We start from the raw sequence: 21,022 nt of genomic DNA on the forward strand, positions 1-21,022 counted from the left end.
TATGTTTTATGATGTCATAGTGCTCTGACCAACCACCAAATTCTAATCAGTTAATTTGTGAGTCCAAGTGGATGTTTGTGCCAAATTTGAGGAAACTTCCTCAAGGCCTTCGTCAGATATATTGTTCATGAGAATAAGACAGATGCAAGGTTACACTGACTGTGACCTTTAAACACAATATTCTTCTCAACTCATTGTTAAGACTATGTGGACGTTTGTGTCATGTTTGAAGAAACTCCCTTAAATTCTTGAGATATTGCATTCATAAGAATGAGTTGAATGCAAGGTCTTGACCTTTGAACACCAAATTCTAATAAGTTCATCCTTGAGTCCACTTGAATGTTTGTGCCAAATAAAAAAAAACACTCTCATTAGACATTCTTGAGCTATTGTGCTCATGAGAATGTGACACATGCAAGTTTGACCTTTTACCTACAACCAAAAATCGAATCAGTTCATCATTGAGTCACAATTAACAAAAAAAAACAAAAAAACCCTTAAGGTGTTCTTGATACTGCTTTCAAAAGAACAAGACAGATGAGGTCACAATGACTTTGACATTTGACCTATGACCATTAAAATCTAGTTCATCCTTAAGTCCACATTTGTGCCAAATTTGAAAAAAATTCTCTTTCAGCATTCACAAGAATGGGACGGATGCAAGATACTGTAGGTACATCCCTCCGTGCGTACGTATGTGCAACCTGAAAATGTAATACCGCCATGACTATGCAATAAAATACACAGACACATGTATGGTGTAGATATATGTAAGCGTACTCACAGGCAGTGGACAATGGTGCGTCCCTCCCCACACTCCATCTGCCAGTTGTGAACCTGAGCCAAAAGGCTGAGGAAGGCTTTCTTGGAGTCGGGTACATCGCGATATGGGGACCAGCGCAGGAACTGGAAGTGACGCACCACAAGCTGGCCTTCCTGAAGCTTTAGAGAGCAAAATTTGTAGAGAGTAAGCAAGAAGAGAGAAGAGTTTTATTTATTTTTCCAATATAAGACATTATATTTGCATTAAACCCACAGCAGACACTCCATACATCACAAGCGCATTCAAACATCTGGTTAAAACACAGAATACAGTTTTATACAATTAAAATTATATCGTTACATTTTGCCCTGCTTGCTTTATTGTTCTTCTTCATGTCATTTTTTAATGTGTTTCTCATTGTGATTTTGAGAATTATTATTATTCTTTTTTTTATTATTTTTTAATTTTTTTAACTTAGAACTGATTTTGTATCTATGCTAAATGCTCCACTACTTTCACTCAATCTGTGTGCTGTTCAGACGTTGGGCAGATCACGTACAATAGCTGTATCAGAGCCGAATTTCCCCCAGCAGGACAATAAAGTGAACTGAAGTGAACTTTTTTTTTGCTTAAAACAGCTGCTTGCTGCGTCTGGAAACAAGGCTGATGACACAAAAAGAGTGAGTGCACCAGAACAGTAAACTTGTGGGCCCTAAAATCAAAACAGCAGGCTGAAGGATGCCATAAAGCCCCGCTGAGGGTAAATGACTTTGAGTCGGGTTCTTTCACCACCACCAACCTCGTTCACATTACATGTAGTCACTTGGTCCATTGTTAATCAATACAAAAATATTGATAAGAGCTGTTTTAAAGTCATATGTTAGAAACTATGTTTTCTCTATTGGCATTTATATGAGCCTATTAGAGTCTGTCATACTGGCTGCTGTTTGTTCGTCCCATCTCAAGAAACCCCCAGCTTTCTTCTCTTTTCAAATGATTTATTTTTTTTAATTACCCAAATTCGTGTTTCAAAATGTCCCACAAAACTAATGGCATTGTCAGAGAACTTACACCTACTGTGTTGGGATTGGCGTGGAATTAGTTCTTTCAATACACACAGAACTAACATTCTGAGTGAACTTGTTTACAACTTTCAGTTAGGCCAAAGTCAGCCAGAGGATGCTTGATGGATTGTGGGAAATGAAATAGCAACGTAAAAGTACCTGGCTCGTGGTGCTCAAAGTGCCAAAAAAATACATTTGAAAAACTTAACGGCAATGTCTCTTTACAGAAACCATGAGCCTATTAATTGAGATAATCCACAGACCTTGTTTTGAGAAGTTTCATAGTTTTATAGAAACTATTCTCTTTCTACTACACAACAACCTTGCTGCGCAGGTGGAGACGTGCACCTATAATGGACAAGAGGCTTGTGACAAAACAAGATATAAGCATGAATGGTGTCCTCCTCAGCTGAGCTGTAACATTAACTAGTTCAGTGGTGCTAGGTGAGCTAGCAGTAGATACACGCCTCCTTTTGCGCAATGATATGGTTGGCGGGTGTTGTTGGTGGACTTAAAATAGTTACTTCATGAACTATTTTAAGTCCACCTGAGGAAAACTGAGGAAATTGGCTTGACTTTTTTCAAAAAACGTGAAGAAGGCAATGAGCAAATTAAGAAGAAAACAAAAATAATAATAAAAAGTAAAAAGTACAAGAAAATTAACTAGGAATTAGTAAAACAAAACAAAACTAACGAAAAGAACTTCCCCAACAAACGAATGGGAAACAAAACCAACAACAATCAAACTCAGAAAAGTAAATGGGGGTGTCTGGTGGCTCAGTTGATAAAGTGGGTACCCGTGTATAGGGGCTGTGTCCTCACCACAGCGGTCACGGGTTCGCTTCCGGCCTCGGCTCCTTTCTGCATGTCACCCCCCCTCTCTCACCCCCTTTTACACTTGTGCTGTCCTGTCAATTAAAGGCAAAAAAGCCCTAAAAAGTATCTTTAAAAAAATTAATTTGCCTGAAGTAAACTGCTTAAAATTATTATCATTCTGAAAAATCATTTGAAATATATAATTATGATAATTAGAAATAAAGTTCTATGGAAATGTTTTCCTAGCTTTAAAAAAAATGTAAATCTACTCATTGCTGCAGTCTGTAGAACATTTCTTGCAAAGTTGCTCATTACCTTTTTTCCCATGTTTTTGAAAAGAATCCCACCAATTTGCTCAGGTTTCAAATGCTTAAATCCTTGTGAAAGGTGTCTGAATGCAGCACAAGAAAAGTGACATTGATCCAGATTTAAAGGGTTAAAGTGCTCACAACAAGGTCTGAGGATTATCTTGGGTCAAGAGACATTGCTATAGATTTTATCAAATGCATGTGTGCCACGTGCCAAACTGAGTGCCATCTAGTTTTATTATTTTATAGAGAAGGCAGACTTCTCTACAGCTGATATTTCCAAAACTCTTGAACTCACACCAAAATAATCAATACTGATAAATAGCACTACAGGTTAAGCGAAAAATATGTGCATTTGATTTTGGGGTGACCTGTGTCTTTAATTTGGAGCAACACAAGCACTAACTATACTGTTGGTGTGAGGCAGAAGCTATTAGTTATCTCAACAATGGTGTCACTTGAAATAAATTACAGGTTATTACAGTTCATTATTGCTTGGTTGCAATGCTACTTGTAGCACCTTTGCTGTATCTACTCGACAATGGAGTACCTTCTGTGGTAAGAGGCTATCGGTGTCTTGCTCTGTGGTGTCTGTCTCCTCGAGGTCCTGCAGAGAGCCATGTGGGGACAGTTTCTCACATGGTGTCAAAAATATTTTAGGGGTTGGATAGGAGTGGAAGGGTGATGGGGGCACGGACGGGAGGTTTAGGGTCAGGTAAGGTGGCGCAACAGCTAGGACGGTTTGTGAACTAGAGGCTTCATGACATGGAAGCATCTAAAGGTGACTGCTAAGCATCTACTAAGGCTACAGAGGTCCAAGGATGAGAGTTGGAAGTACTGCAACAATGTGAAGTGGGAGCTAATCTAAATAATTCAGACGCACACAACCCACAAACATTCAGTAACACAGAAGTCATACTGAAATGTTGGATATGGTCAAAAACAGGAAGCTTGCTTGAGTAACTGTAAACTTTAAAAACATAGAGTTTTATAATAGAACTCCTGTTTGTTTCAATATCATCTAATTGCTCAAACAGGACCACATTTGCTTATTAAACAAGTCCTGCTACTATATGTGGCTAATAACATTACCATACTGTTGATACAGTTGCTTTTTCGCAAGCAGGATTATTACACTGCAAATCATTGCAACCGCTGGGAACAACAAATGCCAGCTGGGACCGAGGTCACCATTCTGAATCATTATATTAGCATCAGGCTCCATTAACCCTCTTAAAAATAAATGCATTGATTCAGTGCCAGCAAATGCCTCCCACAGCAATACGGAGCTGGAGCAGTTCTTTGCTGAGGCAGGACTTGAGCAAGTGTTTTTGTCCTTATCCAACACTTAAGCAGAAAACATATCGTTTGATAAGAAAATTAAACATTTGGAGAGCAATTTTTCCATTAGATCTGTCAAATTGACACATCAAGGCAACTTAATAGCAAGGGCAATTACATCTTTTTATTAAATTAAGTTCGGTAAAATATAGCAGGCAATGTAAAGCAAATAAATAGGTTTCAAAAGTTAAACAAAATAAATTTGACATGTTTTAGCCTTTCATTGTGGACTGTTGCCACCAAGAGCCCATAATCAAGGTAAAACACCACTAATTTATAACTGGACACTGTAAAATTAAGTTGTACTTTTGGTGTTGTAAAACTCTACAGCAGGGTTTTCCACAAATTCATTTAACTGTGGCAGCCTGTCACGATTAAAACATTTCCCAATAGGCTTGGGTGGTATTGCGGTATTACGTTATATAAAAGTATTTAGAAATGCTGAAGGTATGTTTTCCAATACTATCATAAATAAAGGTGCCCTTCTTCATATTAAACTCAATGTATCTAGTGCACAACATGCACCACCATAGCTCAGTCTCCAGTCTCTACTAGTGGAACAGGATGCTGAGCTGAAAGACATTGTGATGCCTAAGGGTGCAGGGATAAGTTACAGGACTGTAAACAGCCAGCAGTAAGCAGGCAGAGAGACACCATGAGGAATGACGACATGTTAGTTAAATATAACTTGGTGAATTAAGGATTAAGTGTGGTTTATGATGAGTTAACAAGGCAATTAAGCCTTGTTAGTCTTCTGTGATCAAAAGAAAGTTGAATTTAAAAGGTGTACAACTGTATTTCTCTGTTTAATAAGGGAAATAGGTATAAGAATATTAGCTCCGCACATTTATACTATCATATATGTATTCCCTAGGTGAAATTTCAGGAAGGTATAAAAGTGTGAAATATTACATACTGCCCAAGAGTATCTACCACCACAATTAGATACTTAATTTTTAGAGCTAGAGAACTCTTTAGGAGCATTATTTATATAATTTGATCACTTATTGCACCCCACTCTCGAAGCACAGAGTATACACTGGGCACAGATGGAGTGGTAGGGCACTTTGAAAGTGAAACTTAGTCGTTCATTCTACTGTGTCTAAATGTTTGCAGTCACTCACAGCAGCTGCTCCTCTCATCCATCGATCTGATCAGCTCTGAACGGATGGACTGATCAATTATCGAACCCATAAGTCACTGCTGCTGAGGAAAAAAAACTCATGGAGAGCTTCACCTGCACTGCAGACGTGCAAAAACCTCAGAATTTAGACCCCCTCCCTGTACCACCACACAAACTAATTCTGTGAGAAACACTGCTACAGCATTGGTGTCTTTTCTAATACATTTATCGCCTCCTCGAGGTGAAGTGTGGTGAAATAACAGGAACATTTGACATCAAATGCAATGGAATACCACTCCAGGGTTGCCAGCTGTCACGCTTTTGGTGAAAGATGCTCGCTTTCAGGTACATCTCAAGCTTGCCAAACAAATATCACCTCAATATTGGAGTGAAAAAGCCACAATGTCTGAACAACAAGCTTGTTAAAAGATCCCAGTATAAAGATTAGTCTATAAACATGATATTTTCAGCAGGTCGGGTAACTTGAACTAAATTGCAGAAATATAAAAACTCAGTGTTTTCTAAAGAAGTGAATCAAAAGCTTTCTGGCACAGTCTCAGCTTAAAGTCAACATTTTTGTAGAGCTGAGTGGAAGCCAGTATGTCAGGGTTTCTGTTACAGGCATAAGAAAAGTACCGTGCAACATTGGAAAGTAGCCTGACTGGCTATCTTAAGCCCTAATTTTTCTGTTAGTTTCATACTGTGTAACGCAGGGGTGTCAAACATAGAGCCTGCAGGGCAGAACCAGCCTGCAAAACAGTTTAATTCGGCCCACTGGATAACTTTGCACCCCTAATATCGATGTACTAGTGAAGGCTTACAGGTGCCAGGCTTAAGAGCAAATTTAACAGCCAGTGACCTACTTCATGTAAAATTTTTCCCCAGAGGCTTTTCCACACTAACTAGAATATAGACAAATAAAACGATTATACAATATAGAACTTCATGCAAAATATTGTCAATATGCAGCATTGTTACAATACAATCTGTATCAGACTTACTTCTTTTAAACACATTTCAATCAATGGCTAAGTATCACTTCCACTGCATCGGGCATTCTGCTGCTCCATCTGTGGCCAAAGTATGCTCTACGTTCTGGGAGTGTCTTGCAATAAATAACTGAATGGTACATATACTAATATCAGTCCTTATGCTGGTCCAGCTTCAAAAATAGAAAATCAAAATGTGGCTGTTCATGGTTTACTCATGGCAGACCACCACAAATAAGTGAATGTGTGTGAAAGCCTGGGATAACTCCACCTGCTTCTTCAAAAGCTTCCACTAAAGTTGTTGTGTGGTGATGCCAGCATTACCACATAGGAGTGTAAATGTGTGGAAAAATGCACATGACAGTTAGTCTACTGACTGAAACTAAGGCATATTGTAGGAATTGAACTTATTTTTCCAAAGGCATCTCATGTTGTTTATCATCTGTTTTGTAAATGGATGAACATTTTAAGAATGTGCCTCTTTATACTGAAGGAAAGGTAAAAATTGTGGAGGTGTTGTTATTCATAGGCTATTAGGCAATGGTTTTACTGGTTTGGCTCACTTGAGAACAAACCGGGCTGTAAGTGGCTCAAGAACTAACGTGTTTGACACCTGTGGTGTACAAGCAAACTTTGTGCTATATCTCTCTGGCTGAATTAGCTCAATCCATTGTATTATCATTACTGTTACTATATTGACTTTGCAGTGTTTTTGGCACTGGTTTGTTCACACAATTCGCTCTGCCATGTGGGACATAATGTAGATGTCAGAAATTCCCAAGATCTCCAACTTGTAATAAAAGAGGATGACATGAACAGTCTTTCCCACATGGCTGCCTGTAATTTTAGAGTTGGCATGATTCTATCTGTCCACAGTGTGTTTTTCCAGCTAAGCAGCTGAATGATCACAAACCCAAAAATTGTCCAGAATTATGAGCAAAATTATCAGTTGCAAACTATCAATCATGTTTTTTTCCTTCACTTCAGTGACATGGTTGCTAACGCAGCCAGCTGGTTTATAACAACTGTTGTCTAACGTTGTGTTCAGACAGAACATGAAGCAAAATAAGAGACGGTGTGATAAAACATAAAACATGAATGGACAGATGTTATAAGATGTCATTTACCCGGGGTGGCAGAAGTTCAATGTCTGGATTGCAGAAGATTTTATAGATGTGTTCACAGTTTTATATTCCTTTTTGGATTAAAAATATGCATGTATGTTGACAAGATCTGGCCCCTGATTTGCCAGATATATTAAAATATCAGTAATTGGGTTGAAACCTCATCTTCATGAGGAGAGCAATGGGACTCATGTTGTTGTGGATCCACCTACCCGAGTAATGTTCTGAACCCGGAAGAGACGAATGATGACATCTTCGTCGGCCGTCCTGGACAGGAGTTCCACCGTCATTGGACCAAACTGCTGCAACCCCGGTTCAGGCCAATACTGTAGACAAGGCTGGAGGAGAGGAGAGGAGAGGGGAGGGGAGAAGAGGAAAGAAGAGAGGAGATGATGGAGGTGAGGAGAGGAGAGAAGAGAGGAAAGGAGAGGAGGTAACAGGTCATTAGCCCACACTTGCTCGCGGCAGTACAAATCATTCTGTCAGCAGCCAGTGATGGTGAAGCCCAGTAACAAGACACCTGAGTACTGACAGCACAGACAATTAGCCTAAATGACAATGATTATCCACAAATAGCAAGTGTAAATTAAATGAGCAAAAAAACAAGCCGCTCGTCACCAGGAACAATCCTTCGAATGAGCCGCATTCACCTCCATTGAATTATTCATGAGTCCAAATCATTACCATTAGCGCATTATAAATTAATGGAGAAGGAGACCTTGGCTATGCCTGGGAGACACAAACAGGAAGTTAGCCGAGAGGTTGGCGCACGCGAAAGCCAAGGTCTCTCATCACGGCTGCTTCAAAGATGCGTCCCGCCGGCCAAAAGGAGAGAGAGGAAAAACACAGGGGAGCGGTGTTGACACGCTGACGAGTTCTGCGGTGACTTTGGGGTTGAGGGGACCCCTCGAGTAGGAAGTGATAATGGCATTTCACAATGACAGAAGGGTATTAACAGGTGACATTGGGCAGGAGGGGAGATAAATATTTATACATTCAGACAGGAGACAGGCAGCTCTAACTCAGGAGGGCAAACTGTGTGTGTGTGTGTGTGTGTGTGTGTGTGTGTGTGTGTGTGTGTGTGTGTTGGGAAGTGAACTGTTAATCCACTGGCAGCGAGAGACAAGGAAGAAAGAGTGACAGAGGAAGAAGGACAGGTTGCAGCTGACAGGCATTGGTGGAAATGTTGAGCAGGAATCCGACATGACACAGTGACAGAGCGGCGATAGGGAGCCGGCAGGACAAACCCACGCATGAGTAAACGTGGGCGAGACGATAAGAACGTGTTAATGCCGTGACAGCCCGTGTAAATTAAATGGACGGCCTGAAAGCAGGACTGAAGCGTCGTGGCAGAGCACCAGTCAGGGGCCAGACATGTGATGACCCCCATCCTCACTGTACTGCATGTCACGTTCATGTCTTATCTGGAAGGAAAGGGCGATATGGATGGCGTGCTGTCACTATGAGTCTGCGCATGTTACGACGAAAGACATGCTAATATGGACAGTCATGTTTATGCATGGATTTCTAGCCAGCTGACATTTGTAAGTGTGGTAGTACCTGTGGTGCAATTAAGCAAAAACAAATCATTTGGTTTTGCTTGACACTGGACAGTAAAGGAGTAACATGAACCCAAACATTTGCCGCCATTATCTGCTTTACATCATTGTGGTTTCACTTCCTTTGGGTTTTGAATTGATTGTTGGGAAAAAAAAGAAAGAAAAAGACAAGACATGACCTTAGACCATGGGCGGATTATGAGTCACTGGGCCCCTGGGCACAGATATGCAAAAGGTATGCAGAACCAACCCCCATATATAGGAGCAGGACACACAGGCTTATTGGTAGTTTTGTGTCTCTTTGTACTCATGCATCATTGTGGGTCTTTCTTTTTTTGGTCTCTTTGTGTTTGTTTTCCCTTTTTGTGTAGTAATTAGGGTCTCTTTGAGGGAATTTTGTGTGTCTCTGAGATCATTTTCTGTATTTTCTGGCATTTTGTGTCTCTTTTTAGTCATTTTTGTCTCCTTGTGGTGGTTTTGGGTCTCTTTAGAGTTGTTTTATGTTGTTGTTCTTGTATCGCTGACATTTTGTGTCTGTTTATAGTTTTTTGTGTCTCTTTGTGTTTGTTTTGTATGTCTTTGTTGTTGCTTTGTGTATCTTTGTGGTAGTTTTGGGTCCCTTTTAGTAGTAATGGTTCTCTTTGTGGTTGTTTTGTGTCTCCTTGTGGTAATTTTGCATCTCTTTGTAATGATTTTGTGTCTCTTTGTATCTTTTTGGTCTTGTGGTGGTTTTGTGTCTTTTTCTTGTTGTTTGGGGTCTTTTTAGTCCTTTTGTGTCTCTTTGTAGTTGTTGTTGTCTCTCTGTAGTCGTGTCATGTCCCTTTGTAGTCATTTTTGTGTCCTTGTGGTTGTTTCTAGTTCCCTTTGTAGTCATACTGTGTCTTGTGGTTGTTATTTTTTGTCTCCTTTGGTTTTTTTTTGGCTTGGTTGTAGTCATTTTGTGTCTTCTTAGGGCTGTTTAATAGTCTCTTTGTAGTTATTTTGTGTCTCTTTGTAGTTGTAATTTGTCTCGTTGTAGTCATTTTGTGTGTCTTTGTAGTCATTTTTTTCTCTTTGTAGTCATTTTTGTATCCTTGTGGTTGTTTTTAGTTCTCCTGTAATCAATTTCTTGTTTGTTTGTAGTCATTTTGTGTCTCCCTGAGGCTGTTTTAGGTCCCTTGGTAGCCATTTTGTGTGTGTTTGCTTTGTCTGTTTTTGTAATTATTTAGTGTCCGTTTGCATTTCCTTTCCATCTCTTTGCATTTTTTTTGTGAATCGTTGTGGTAATTTTTATGTCTGTCTCATCAGTATGTGTTAATTTGAGAGGAATTTTGCAAGTAAAGGGTCCCCCTGACGCTGTGGGTCCCTGGGCCAGGCCCGATCCGTAACCCATCCATGCCTCAGACTTAAAAAACATGTTATTTTTCTTTATTTTCCTGATGTGAATATAACCATCACTTGCACTTATAAAATAGTTTTTACTTTTATAGTTAATTTTTCGTGATCAAGAGGGTAGAAAACATGTTGAGGATGACACGTTGCCTCGATGCCATAGTAGTCATATGACCAGGGACGGTTTTTGCTATGGGCCATGTGGGCGACCGCCCAGGGCGCAATCTATTTGGGAGCGCACAAGCGCCCTCAAAAAAATAAAAATAAAATAAAATAAATTTTAAAAAAATAATAATAATAAAAATCGCCAGTTTTCTAGACTAATAACGTGCATTTCCACATCACGTTAGCGGAGTAGGTGCTGGGGCGCCCCTACTATCATGTCGACTTGCTGCTGAGAGTCATGTATACAGGTTGTGTGTGTCAGAAGAAAAGGGGGGAGACAGAGGGGGATCAATTCGCAGCTGCAGAGGTTAAGAACAGGTTGAGTCTCACTCTCAGAGGAAAAGCAAGGAGGGGGGCGAGGGATAGACTGACCTGTTATGATCCCAGGCCACACAACACAAACTTCTGCTCCCAAATACATTGTATTTCATTCATAAAATTAACATAGATATTATTAAATTTATTAGTTTTTGTGAAAATGTTAAAAAAAAAAAAAAAAAAGCCGGCACGAATCTGTGCCTGCATCAACGTGAATTTGTTTACATCACGTCAATCTTGACTCTGGGGGTTTGACGGACGGAGAAGTTGATAATGTTAAGTCGAGTCAAGGGGACATGGACAAAAGACCGAAGAAACCATCAGGTGCACAGTTTAGAAAGAGAAGGAAAGAAGAAGAGGAGAAACGGGCAAAAGATAAAGGTATGCAGGTCTCTATGAGTGACGTTAATTGTGCATGTAATGAAACAGTAGCCTATACGCTATTTATTATCCTCTTGCTAATATGCTGCTACTTAGCCATAGAAGACGACTGTATTTGGTTTTTAGCTTTGAAATTTGAGGCACGAAGTCATGCAATTAATTTCACCAATAGGCTAGTTTGTGTTTGCAACACAAGTGCAAGTACACCTGGGCCTATTAGTCTGGGAATTTGGTAAACAATAGTACGTCGTGACTGAGGAATTTTTCATGCTATAGGTGGGTCTATGCTAACTTAAATAACTTGTATAACATTCATGTCAATATACATTGACATGATATTTTGTAAGCTTTATGTGATATAGCTTTTGAATAATTTGTAGTAATAACGTAAATAAATGAAAGTTTCATTTATTTACGTTATTGTGTTATCTATATTCTTGTAAACTTTTGTATTCAATAATATTGTTAATAAAGTAACATCAATGATATATTCTGTGGTTTGTATTGGGGGGGGGCATAAGTAGTAGTAGTATGTCATAATAGCTTATGTATTATACATATTGTGTCGACATGCCAGTCCTAACTTATACTTTTTGGTTTGACTTATTTACAAAGCATTCAGCACATAAAGTATCTCCAAAGTCTGAGAGACGTTAGGTGCAGTCCAGAGACCTGCTCAGTCAATAATATGCTGCAGGCAATGAGCCTCATCATGTCAGTATTTCATAAAAATACAATGGTAAACCTTTATTAGGGATTCAATCGGCTCACCAATGAGTCGAAGAGATATGACAGTTTGTACTTTGGGCACGGGAGAAATGTTCAATGCTGATGAACATTTTATATCTCAGCTGTCTGTCAGAATTATTCATCAAACCAAAAGCAGGCTCTTCAAAACCCAGTTTGTTTAACAATTCATTAAATAATTGTAGTGGAAAGTCCTTGCATGTTTTAAATTTAGAATGTACAACCTTCAAGCTAGAGGACCAGTTCTTTCTTCAACCCCCCAGGAATGCTGGGCAACAAGACATCAAGGAGATTTACAACATCCTGCAAACAGCAATGATTGCAGGCCACTAAACCAAACCACTGACCTAAACCACATTTGGTCCATCAAGACTCCCAAGAGCCAGCAAGATGGAAGGACCAATTCACACCCCAGTATGGCCTGTTAGCACCACTTCGATAAACATCCCCACACCATTTACCATCATAACTCACCTCTTGGAGCCAGTCACCCAGCAGAAACGCTGGCACTGGCTTTAATTACACTGTAAACTCTGATCTCGAGTAAAATGTAGTTTAGATTTTATCTTAGGACAATTAATATAGTGCACTAGCGTGTGTGTATATGACAATGTGACTTTCCTCTTAGTTAGACCCATATTCCACGGCCTTTAAAGCTAAGTTCACACTACGCCAGTTTTAAAGTGGTCAGACCGCTGTACTGTTCACAATAAAACAACTTGTTTTCACACTACATGACTGACGGCGACAGAGGGTCACACACTACAAGATTGTTCACCAGGATGAATTCCTAATGAGTATGTCAGGATGCGTAGGTTAAAGCACAATTCAGGGTACGGCAGATGCTTACTAAAAAATATCTAAGTCAAAAAGTAACAAAACAGCATTCTGAGTGTGTTATTAAGCTACAATAACTTGTAGAAACATTACATGCAATGGTCCATGGTCCACTTTTCACTTTCTCTTCTTGGCTGTCTATAACTTTTTCTCTCTTCCTCTCAAACACGTACACCTTGGAAAGTGCCGAAGTTCCACTTGTCTCTCTCCTCAACCCGTGTCTGCACTCTCATTGGCTGTGGCTCCCTGGCAAAGTCCCCAGCAGGCCAAATCATCTACATACTCAAGAGCCGATTTGCAAGTGTCAACACTAATTTATCTCTGATCTGCAGCGTTTGTTGCAAGATCTAAAATCTGTTTGTGTTATCTTTGTTAAAGTCATGTAGTGTAGGCATAAGCAAGGAATTGTACTACAAACATAAGTTCCCTATTTTTGGTAACACTTGCATTATGTTTTCACTATGGTTGCAAATTGTAAGCCATTTCCTTAATCAATTTTAGGCAAAATTAACGATTGATTAATCATTGAATCTTCACTTAAAATAAATACATAAAAAAGTTGCTTGTTTCAAACGATATCAAATGTGTTTTTTTCATTCAAAGCTCATAGGAACATATTGCATAAACTTTGACAGCACTCCATAGCCTGTCGATTAATTGATTGATTAATTTCACATGTTGATCACATTCTTAATGACCGATTAATCAATCTTCAATTATCATCCTTAGTTTTCACCATTTTGTGTGTTTCACTCTCAAAACACTGTTTATCCATGTTTACCTGATGGAGGTCCATTGGACCAAATCGTTGAAGTGAGTATTTAATAAAATTGTGCAGCCAGTGTGCAGGACCCCTCTTGTTTTACCTGCAAGTTTGTTTCTTTTTCTCCTACGCACCTGTCCACATAATTTTTGCAGGTTTGCACTGGCCTTTCTATTGAGGTACTCTCAAAACACTAAAAGTACTATAAAAATACAAAATAAGAAATCATGCCATTGTTAAATTGTAACAACATTAAGGAGTTGAACCAAGCTGTCTATGAAAAAGGAGGGGACTGACTTGACTCTGAGTCACCCCGGCCCATTCCCCTAGCTTAGGGAGTTCTCTTTGTTCTTTACTAACAGTCTCTTAACAGCTTGGTGAATAGATCTTGTGACATGTTTTCATGCCATTTAGGGCAACTCCTGGTCTTAGGATAATTTCCTTTATGAATATGGCCCCAGATGTCTCATGCTAATTCAAAAACCCATATGAGGTGACTGTTGAGGACCCTTCACCTGATTGTCCTGAAATTAATATTAATTGTCTGCTATGAATGATTATTCCAGTGTCCAATTAATATTTTTTTCACGTTTATTGAAGAATGCAGCTCTCTAAGGTCCATGTCAGACAGAGGTGTAGGTGCCTTAGTGTATTTTGCCTTCGACAAAGCAATGACAGAGCTCCTCATCTGTGACAATATCCAGACTCACAAGGCCGTTTTTTGATTTCTCAGGCAGGAGGAATTGCTCTTTGCAGGAGAGTGAGCCTGACAGCTTTTCTGTTTTACATTGCTTTTTGTTTCTATACTTTTGCTCTGGTTTTCAGCTTAGTGCTTGCCTCAGAGTATTTGGAAGGAAATTGGCCCTGACACTACACTCCCCATATCTCCTTTAGGTAATACATGCAGTACATTTCTCAGAGTAAAAGCTGCTCCGGTGGCAGAAGTTAAAGGGACAGTTCACCCGAATATCCAAAATGCACATTTTCCCTCAAGTGTAGATCAGTGGACAGAAAATAGTTCCTACATGAAACTGCTCATAACCAGGTCTATGGATTATCTTGAGTAACCGGGTCATGATTTTTGGAAAGAGACATTGCTGTGGACTTTTTCAACTTTGAGCACCACAAGTCCAGTGCCATCTAGTTCCATTAAATTGGAGAAAAGGCAGACATTCTACCACCAGTACCTCCAACATTTGGCAAATCACATCGAAACAATTTAGACCGATAGCATTACAGGTTAGAGGAAAATGTGTGTTTTTGATTTGGGGGTTAACTGTCCCTTTAAAGCTCAGTAATGTAATTTCTAAGACAAAGTAAGACTAAATTAAATATGCTTGGAACAGGAACAGGCTTCTATATGATAATGTTGGTGTTAAGAAACCCTGCTCTAATATCATACTGTGGTGATATCTGTATAATCAGTGTATGTAAATGGCACTCATCAAAATCCAGCTGTGATGAAGATGCCGTCACATGGAGGGATTTGAAGTTACCCATGGCTAAATTACAAGTGGCGTGCTGATAAGACAGAGGTTAATAATGAAATGACTTCTACTTCCAAGGTATGTTTCATCTCCAGCTGGGTTTAATTGCCTCTCTTGTCTTACCCAGGCTGAGTTGGACTGGTTGAGCTGGTTGAGCATCACCACTGAGGTGCAGCCATAGTCGTACACAAGCCTCCAGAAGTCAGTGGTGGTGCCAGGCAGCGGGTGCGGTGTCACCACAAAGGCGGCGGGGCGGAGGAAGCTGTCAGCGAGCGCTGCGTTGATGTAGTTGCTGCTCTCCCCCTCAGTGGTGACGAGGAAGGCCAGGGAACGGTCAGGTGGCAGGACGTCCATGCTACGGTTTTTCTCGCGGTTCCTGGGCATCAGAGAGATGCTGCACTCCTCCACATCCAGGTGAGGAGTCACGGAGTTCAGAGTCTGAGGGAGGAGGAGGAGGAGGAGGAGGAGGAGGAGGAGGAGCAGCAAGGGATGGAGAAAAAAGTGTGCAGAGGAGATAATTAGAAAGGTTGGCATGTGTGTTTGAGACTGTTCATTTTCTAGATGCAGAGATACAATGAAAGACTTAGAATAAAGATTGTGATAAGAGGAGACAGACACGGCGGAACGGAAATGGGATCAAAGAGAGATGGACAGAGGCAGTGAAAAATATTCCCCACTCAAACATCCCAACTGTCAATACTTGACAGGCACAACTATCTCCAATCATCTCCGGGAAACTTTAAAACACATTAATTATCAGTCAAAATCCCCACAAGGCTTAATGGATAAAAACACATTTAGCCCAATCTCATACATTATGAATAAGCATATTATGAAGCAATGGAAATTGAAATGAACTGATTATCTAACTTGCTTCATATTGTGAATGACTCCCAATTGGATTTGACAAAATGAATAGAATATTCCAGCTCATAACTGGAAGATTGCGTCTAGACTACAAGTCGCAATAATGAGAGGCTGTCTTATTGGACAACTCACACGAGCGGTGCTGAGCGAGGGGAAATGTGCTGCATTTCGGATGAAAAAATTGTAATTACCCTGGCCAAAGGTCACCAATCAATAACATCATTATAACTGGCATTAACTGGACATTACATAAAAAGTGAATACACAGTTGCAATCTTAATATTTTCCGCTGAGCAAAACCTTTTTTTTTTTTAATATATATTTAATGTATACTGATTAAAAAAGCTGCTTTGGCCTTGGTGGCTTTCACTCTCATGCTGATGATCCATTCATTTCCACACAGTTTTGCTCACAAGAGACCCACAGTGACGCATTGTGTTTGGAAGGCTAAATGTCAGAACTCTCAAGAAGAGTATATGCACTGAATCACAGTTGTGTCAAAGAAATCAGAGAGTTGTAGTGAAACAGACGTTTGCTTCAATGAAGCAAGAGTCAAGTAGAGGCAAAGCTTGCGCAGAATCAAATAACATAATCAGAGAAAGGTTGAGGACATTTCATTATTTGTTATCAACTTGAAAGGTTTTGGTTTTCAAGATTTACAGCCGACAGTTATAAAAGCAGAGGAGAGCACCATTGAGTCTAAACTGTTTCTAGTTCAAAATGTCAGTTAAAATTCGCATGGAGAGCTATTACTGTAGATATCTTAAGGCAGACTTGCCGTATAGTTGTGTGTTAATGGGATAGTTATGATGTCTATATTTTTATTTTTATGTATTTATTGTATTTTTCTGTAACATAACTTTAAATATAAAACTATTATTATTGGAAATATAGTTTTCTGGACATTTTCTCCCATTTTTAGATAATTTTTAATAACCCCCCCCCCCTCTTTCTAAAAACAAATTTCTTGGTCATTTTCTTGTCAACTTTCACAAGTTTCTTGCAATATTTGGGGCATTTCTTGCCACATTGGTCATTTCCTTTGTTCCTCATGTTTTTAAAAGAAATCAAACAAATTTGCTCAGTCTTGGAAGGCTTAAAAATCTTGTGAAAGGCATCACAAAAAACAAAAACAAAACTGATGTTGTTACAGGTTTCAAATGGTTAAGAATGGCATTGGCAATTAAATGTGTCTAGATTTGCTTCTTTTATTGTTTCACAAATTCAACTTTAAGCTAGGTGAAACAGCTAAAATGGAAATTGAGTAAAATTTTTACGCTACGTGGATGAAGCAATCCATGCGGCTGAACTGCGGGTGTGGAGATGATACCACACACACAACCTGCGGAACTGACAGATCGTAGCTTTAATATTGGAGCTGTTAGTTATGGAATGAGTATTATCAGTAAAAAAAACAATCCTATAGACACTTAAATAAACTTAAATACAAATTGTATGCTTGAACATTACCTGAAACTCCTCTCTGAGCTGCGAGGTGTTACTCTGAGAGTCAACCTTCAGCATCTCCTTGTAGGTGAGAGCAAACTCATTGACGGGGATGGCAGTCTCTCCACACAGACAAGCCTCCAGAATGGCATCATGGATGAACACATACTGCTCCTGAGAGACAGACAGCGAGGGAAACATTCACAAATTTACAAAGTTGCACAAACCCCTCACTGCACTTATGAGCCTCCTAACTGTTAATTGCCCACTTGTGAAGAACAATGGCGAATTTAATTACTGCTGTTGAATGTTGACTAATAGTCATAAGCTGTCACACATTCTTCAAATCGCCAGGCCCACTCTTAGGCATTGTTCCCAGGCAAAAATGTGTCTATAAATGGGGTAAAAAGTGCAGAAAACACATCAGAGGAGCAAAAGCACTGCCCACACACAATAGTTTAATACCGTCATGAGCTGTGTGCAATTAACGAGGAAACCGGGAAATTTGTTTTGACATCCGACCAAACAAAACATCAAAGAAGCGAGGATACATTCAAAATTACAGGCATAAAACTGTCCCTCTTCCAACTTATTTATCATTTTTAATGTGTTCTGTAATTGCAGAAATATTTATGCAACTGGTAGGCGAGCTCAAGCTGAAAGGTGAAAAGATGAAATTAAAAAGGGGGATAAATACCATTGTTTTGGTATTTACTGTACCGTCTCCACTTCCAGACTCATTAATAAGAGGACATTTCTAAAATGTTTTCCAACTTTTAGTTTTATTTACTCTGGTAATTAATGTACTTCTGTGGTGTGTTTGTTTGAAGATTTGGAGTTCACACTAAGTCTACTTAGTGTGAACTCCAAATCCCAACTGGAATAACTTGCAATTGTGTGTTTATTAACACAATTAATGCGAGTGACTTTAGGTCACGCTTGTCTTAAGTATCGACTTGACAATATGTTCTTTCGCCAATATGTCTTCTTCTCTGGAAATTAATGTTTGAAAACAGCTAGCGTTTTTAAATGAGTATAGAATAATGATTATAATAAATGGTCTTTGAACTACAAACATATTTAACCCCTAAAAAAATGTGGCTTTCACTGGTAAGCAACTACATATGTCAATGGCAAGCAACTAAACATGCTTATATCTTCGTATTTATGCTACATCATACTTTTATTCCACATTTCAAATAGAAATAATGTATACTAAAATGCTCTACATTAATTTGACAGTTATAGTTAAATCAACATATCGTAAAAGTCTGAAATATAATTCATTTTTATGTGAATTAAACTACGCAAAAAGAAGACATTTTTTAAATTAGCTCTGCCTGGTTTAGATACAGAAGCAATTTATAAAAAAAGAGCCCTGATAAACACACAGTATGCTACCTGCCCAGTACCAAAATGCAGAGACAAAGTTAGCAACTGGCTGCTTATGATATGATACATCTTAGCTTGTAGCTAATTGTTTAGGTCTTCACAACTCTGCTCTTGTCAACCTCATTTCTAACTGAGACAGGAAGATATTTTAGAAATAGCTTTGATAAGCCTGCTGTATGCAAGTTTTCTAGCACCACCAAAGTTAGCAACTAGCTGCTAACTATACAGAACTTCTTAGCCTTTTAGCTAATTGTTTTGATTTTCACAACACTGCTAGTTGTTCATGAAATTTACATGCTGTCTGTTTTATTGTTCACCCGTTCACCTAGCACATCAGAATTCAAGTATTTAAATTTATTTATTTTATGTGCTCCCTGTCAAATATACTTGTAAATGAATAAATAAAAATACTGGACTTACGAGTTGTCAGGTAACCAGAGACCTGACTGCAAAATAATGCTAATGTTGCTCTATGTTTTATGGATGTATTAATAGCAAACTGTCAGTCAGAATAACTGTGTTTTTCAGCTTGTTACGCTGGCCCCAAAAGCAACAGCACCCTCCCTACCCCAGCTTTAAAGGAACACTAAATCCACAAAGTAACCATTTGTATATCAGCAATTCACTGCATGTCCCCTTGAATTAGTGAGGAAAACTTTTGTTTTTCTTGTTTGCCTAGGGTGAACAGAGATCCCAAAAAGAGGCAGGCATTCTTCATGAATTGAAGTAAATGGGGTCCACATTTAACAACAGCAGAAATATATCAAAACATCTGATTTCAAACTCTCACGAATCTATTGCAGTATCATGTAAGTCTCATTTATCCAGTTGTTTGCTTAGAACCTCCATACACATGCATTTTCACTAAACCATTACAGTCTGACACACCTCAGTAACAGTGTTTTGCAATATGCTCTTAAACTGTTAAGGTTTTAGTGAAAGTGCATGTGTTTGGGAGACACTGAGCAAATGACTGGATGAGTTCTGACAGTTTTCAAAAATAGATGTTTTGATAGCCTATAGTTTTGATGTTGCTTTCTTCAATTCATGAAGAATGTTAACCATTTTTGGATTCTTTGTTTAACATGGATGCGACAGAAAAGCAACATTTTTTTTCTGGAATTCAAAGTAACATGCAACGAGTAACTGGTAGACACATTATCATTGACACTGTGCTAATTTATGTACTGATTATTCTATTTTTAGAAATTTAGCTGTTAATAATAAGCTGTCACGTTCACTTTTGAATTTGTAATGTAGAAGTTTATCTTATAATGGAGTGTTTGTAAATTATGATATTGTAACTTTTACTTAAGTGTCACTTCCTCTATCACTGCAATTGATTGTAAGAATACTCTTTAAGAATCTGGCAAGATTTAACTTCCAGTGCAAATGCGCATAATAAATTATAATAATTGTCAAATATGTAAGCAATTTATGTGGGCTACCAGCAGCTTAAACTTATGAGCTTGTGGTTTATAGTGTCAGCCTGCAATCCTGTCCTCCCACTCACTTCAGTCTGGATCATGTTGATGCGTCGGGAGCAGAGAGTCTTGACACAGTTGTAGATGTCCACCACTCCTTCACACTCAGCCATATCCAGCATGACATCCAGCACAATGTAGCAGCCGGTCCTGCCTGCCCCCATACTGGTGCAGAGGAGAGAGCAGAAGTTTCGACAAGCATGAATATACTGCTGAAATGAAAAACTCTCGGTGGGGAGCTTTTAGTTATGATCAAGATTCTCTGCCCAAAGTGAAGTATAATAAAGGGCTTTGTTCTGGGGAGAAAGAAAGGGAATACAGTGACCATTATTTTCTGGCATCACAAAAAATCTAAGCTGAAGTTTGAAAGAGAAAAACCTTTTAGTTGGAAAGTACTAAGACATTTAAAAACGCCCTGCATACTGGCCTTTGCCTCCCATGTCTTGTTCTACTGTAACACTGCAATAAAGGCATGTGTGGGAGTTAGTGAATGCAACAGCCCCCTCCAGGTAAAACTCAGTTTCTTTAAACCCATCTAAGTAAAAAAATGGGATGTAATATGCCTTGTCCTCATTTCATAATGTTTTCTTTCTTTTTCCAAAGAACAGAGAAAAAATCCCTGCAGTGCGTCAATATTGTCAAACTAGCATATCATTTTTGATAAAACCAATCAAAGA

The 21,022-nt window shown here is 39.0% G+C and overlaps 1 protein-coding gene across 3 annotated transcripts in view; it reads right to left on the minus strand.

Moving 5' to 3' along the window:
• Positions 1 to 21,022, minus strand: part of ptprua (protein tyrosine phosphatase receptor type Ua) — a 280,443-nt gene that overhangs the window by 4,432 nt on the left and 254,989 nt on the right. For 2 of the 3 annotated variants that reach the window (XM_088090202.1, XM_088090201.1), the window contains 5 exons: positions 20,375 to 20,510; positions 17,494 to 17,643; positions 15,280 to 15,594; positions 7,741 to 7,866; positions 785 to 942 (listed from right to left, as the gene is read on the minus strand). In XM_088090202.1, the coding sequence (XP_087946328.1) occupies positions 785 to 942; positions 7,741 to 7,866; positions 15,280 to 15,594; positions 17,494 to 17,643; positions 20,375 to 20,510 (885 nt within the window). Of the gene's footprint in view, positions 1 to 784; positions 943 to 3,501; positions 3,559 to 7,740; positions 7,867 to 15,279; positions 15,595 to 17,493; positions 17,644 to 20,374; positions 20,511 to 21,022 lie in introns of all 3 variants that reach the window. The other variant, XM_088090203.1, reaches the window with a different exon arrangement.

Source organism: Plectropomus leopardus, chromosome 17 (genome assembly GCF_026936395.1).
Source record: "Plectropomus leopardus strain MGB_pleo_1.0 chromosome 17, ASM2693639v1, whole genome shotgun sequence".
Classification (NCBI taxonomy): Eukaryota; Metazoa; Chordata; class Actinopteri; order Perciformes; family Serranidae; genus Plectropomus; species Plectropomus leopardus.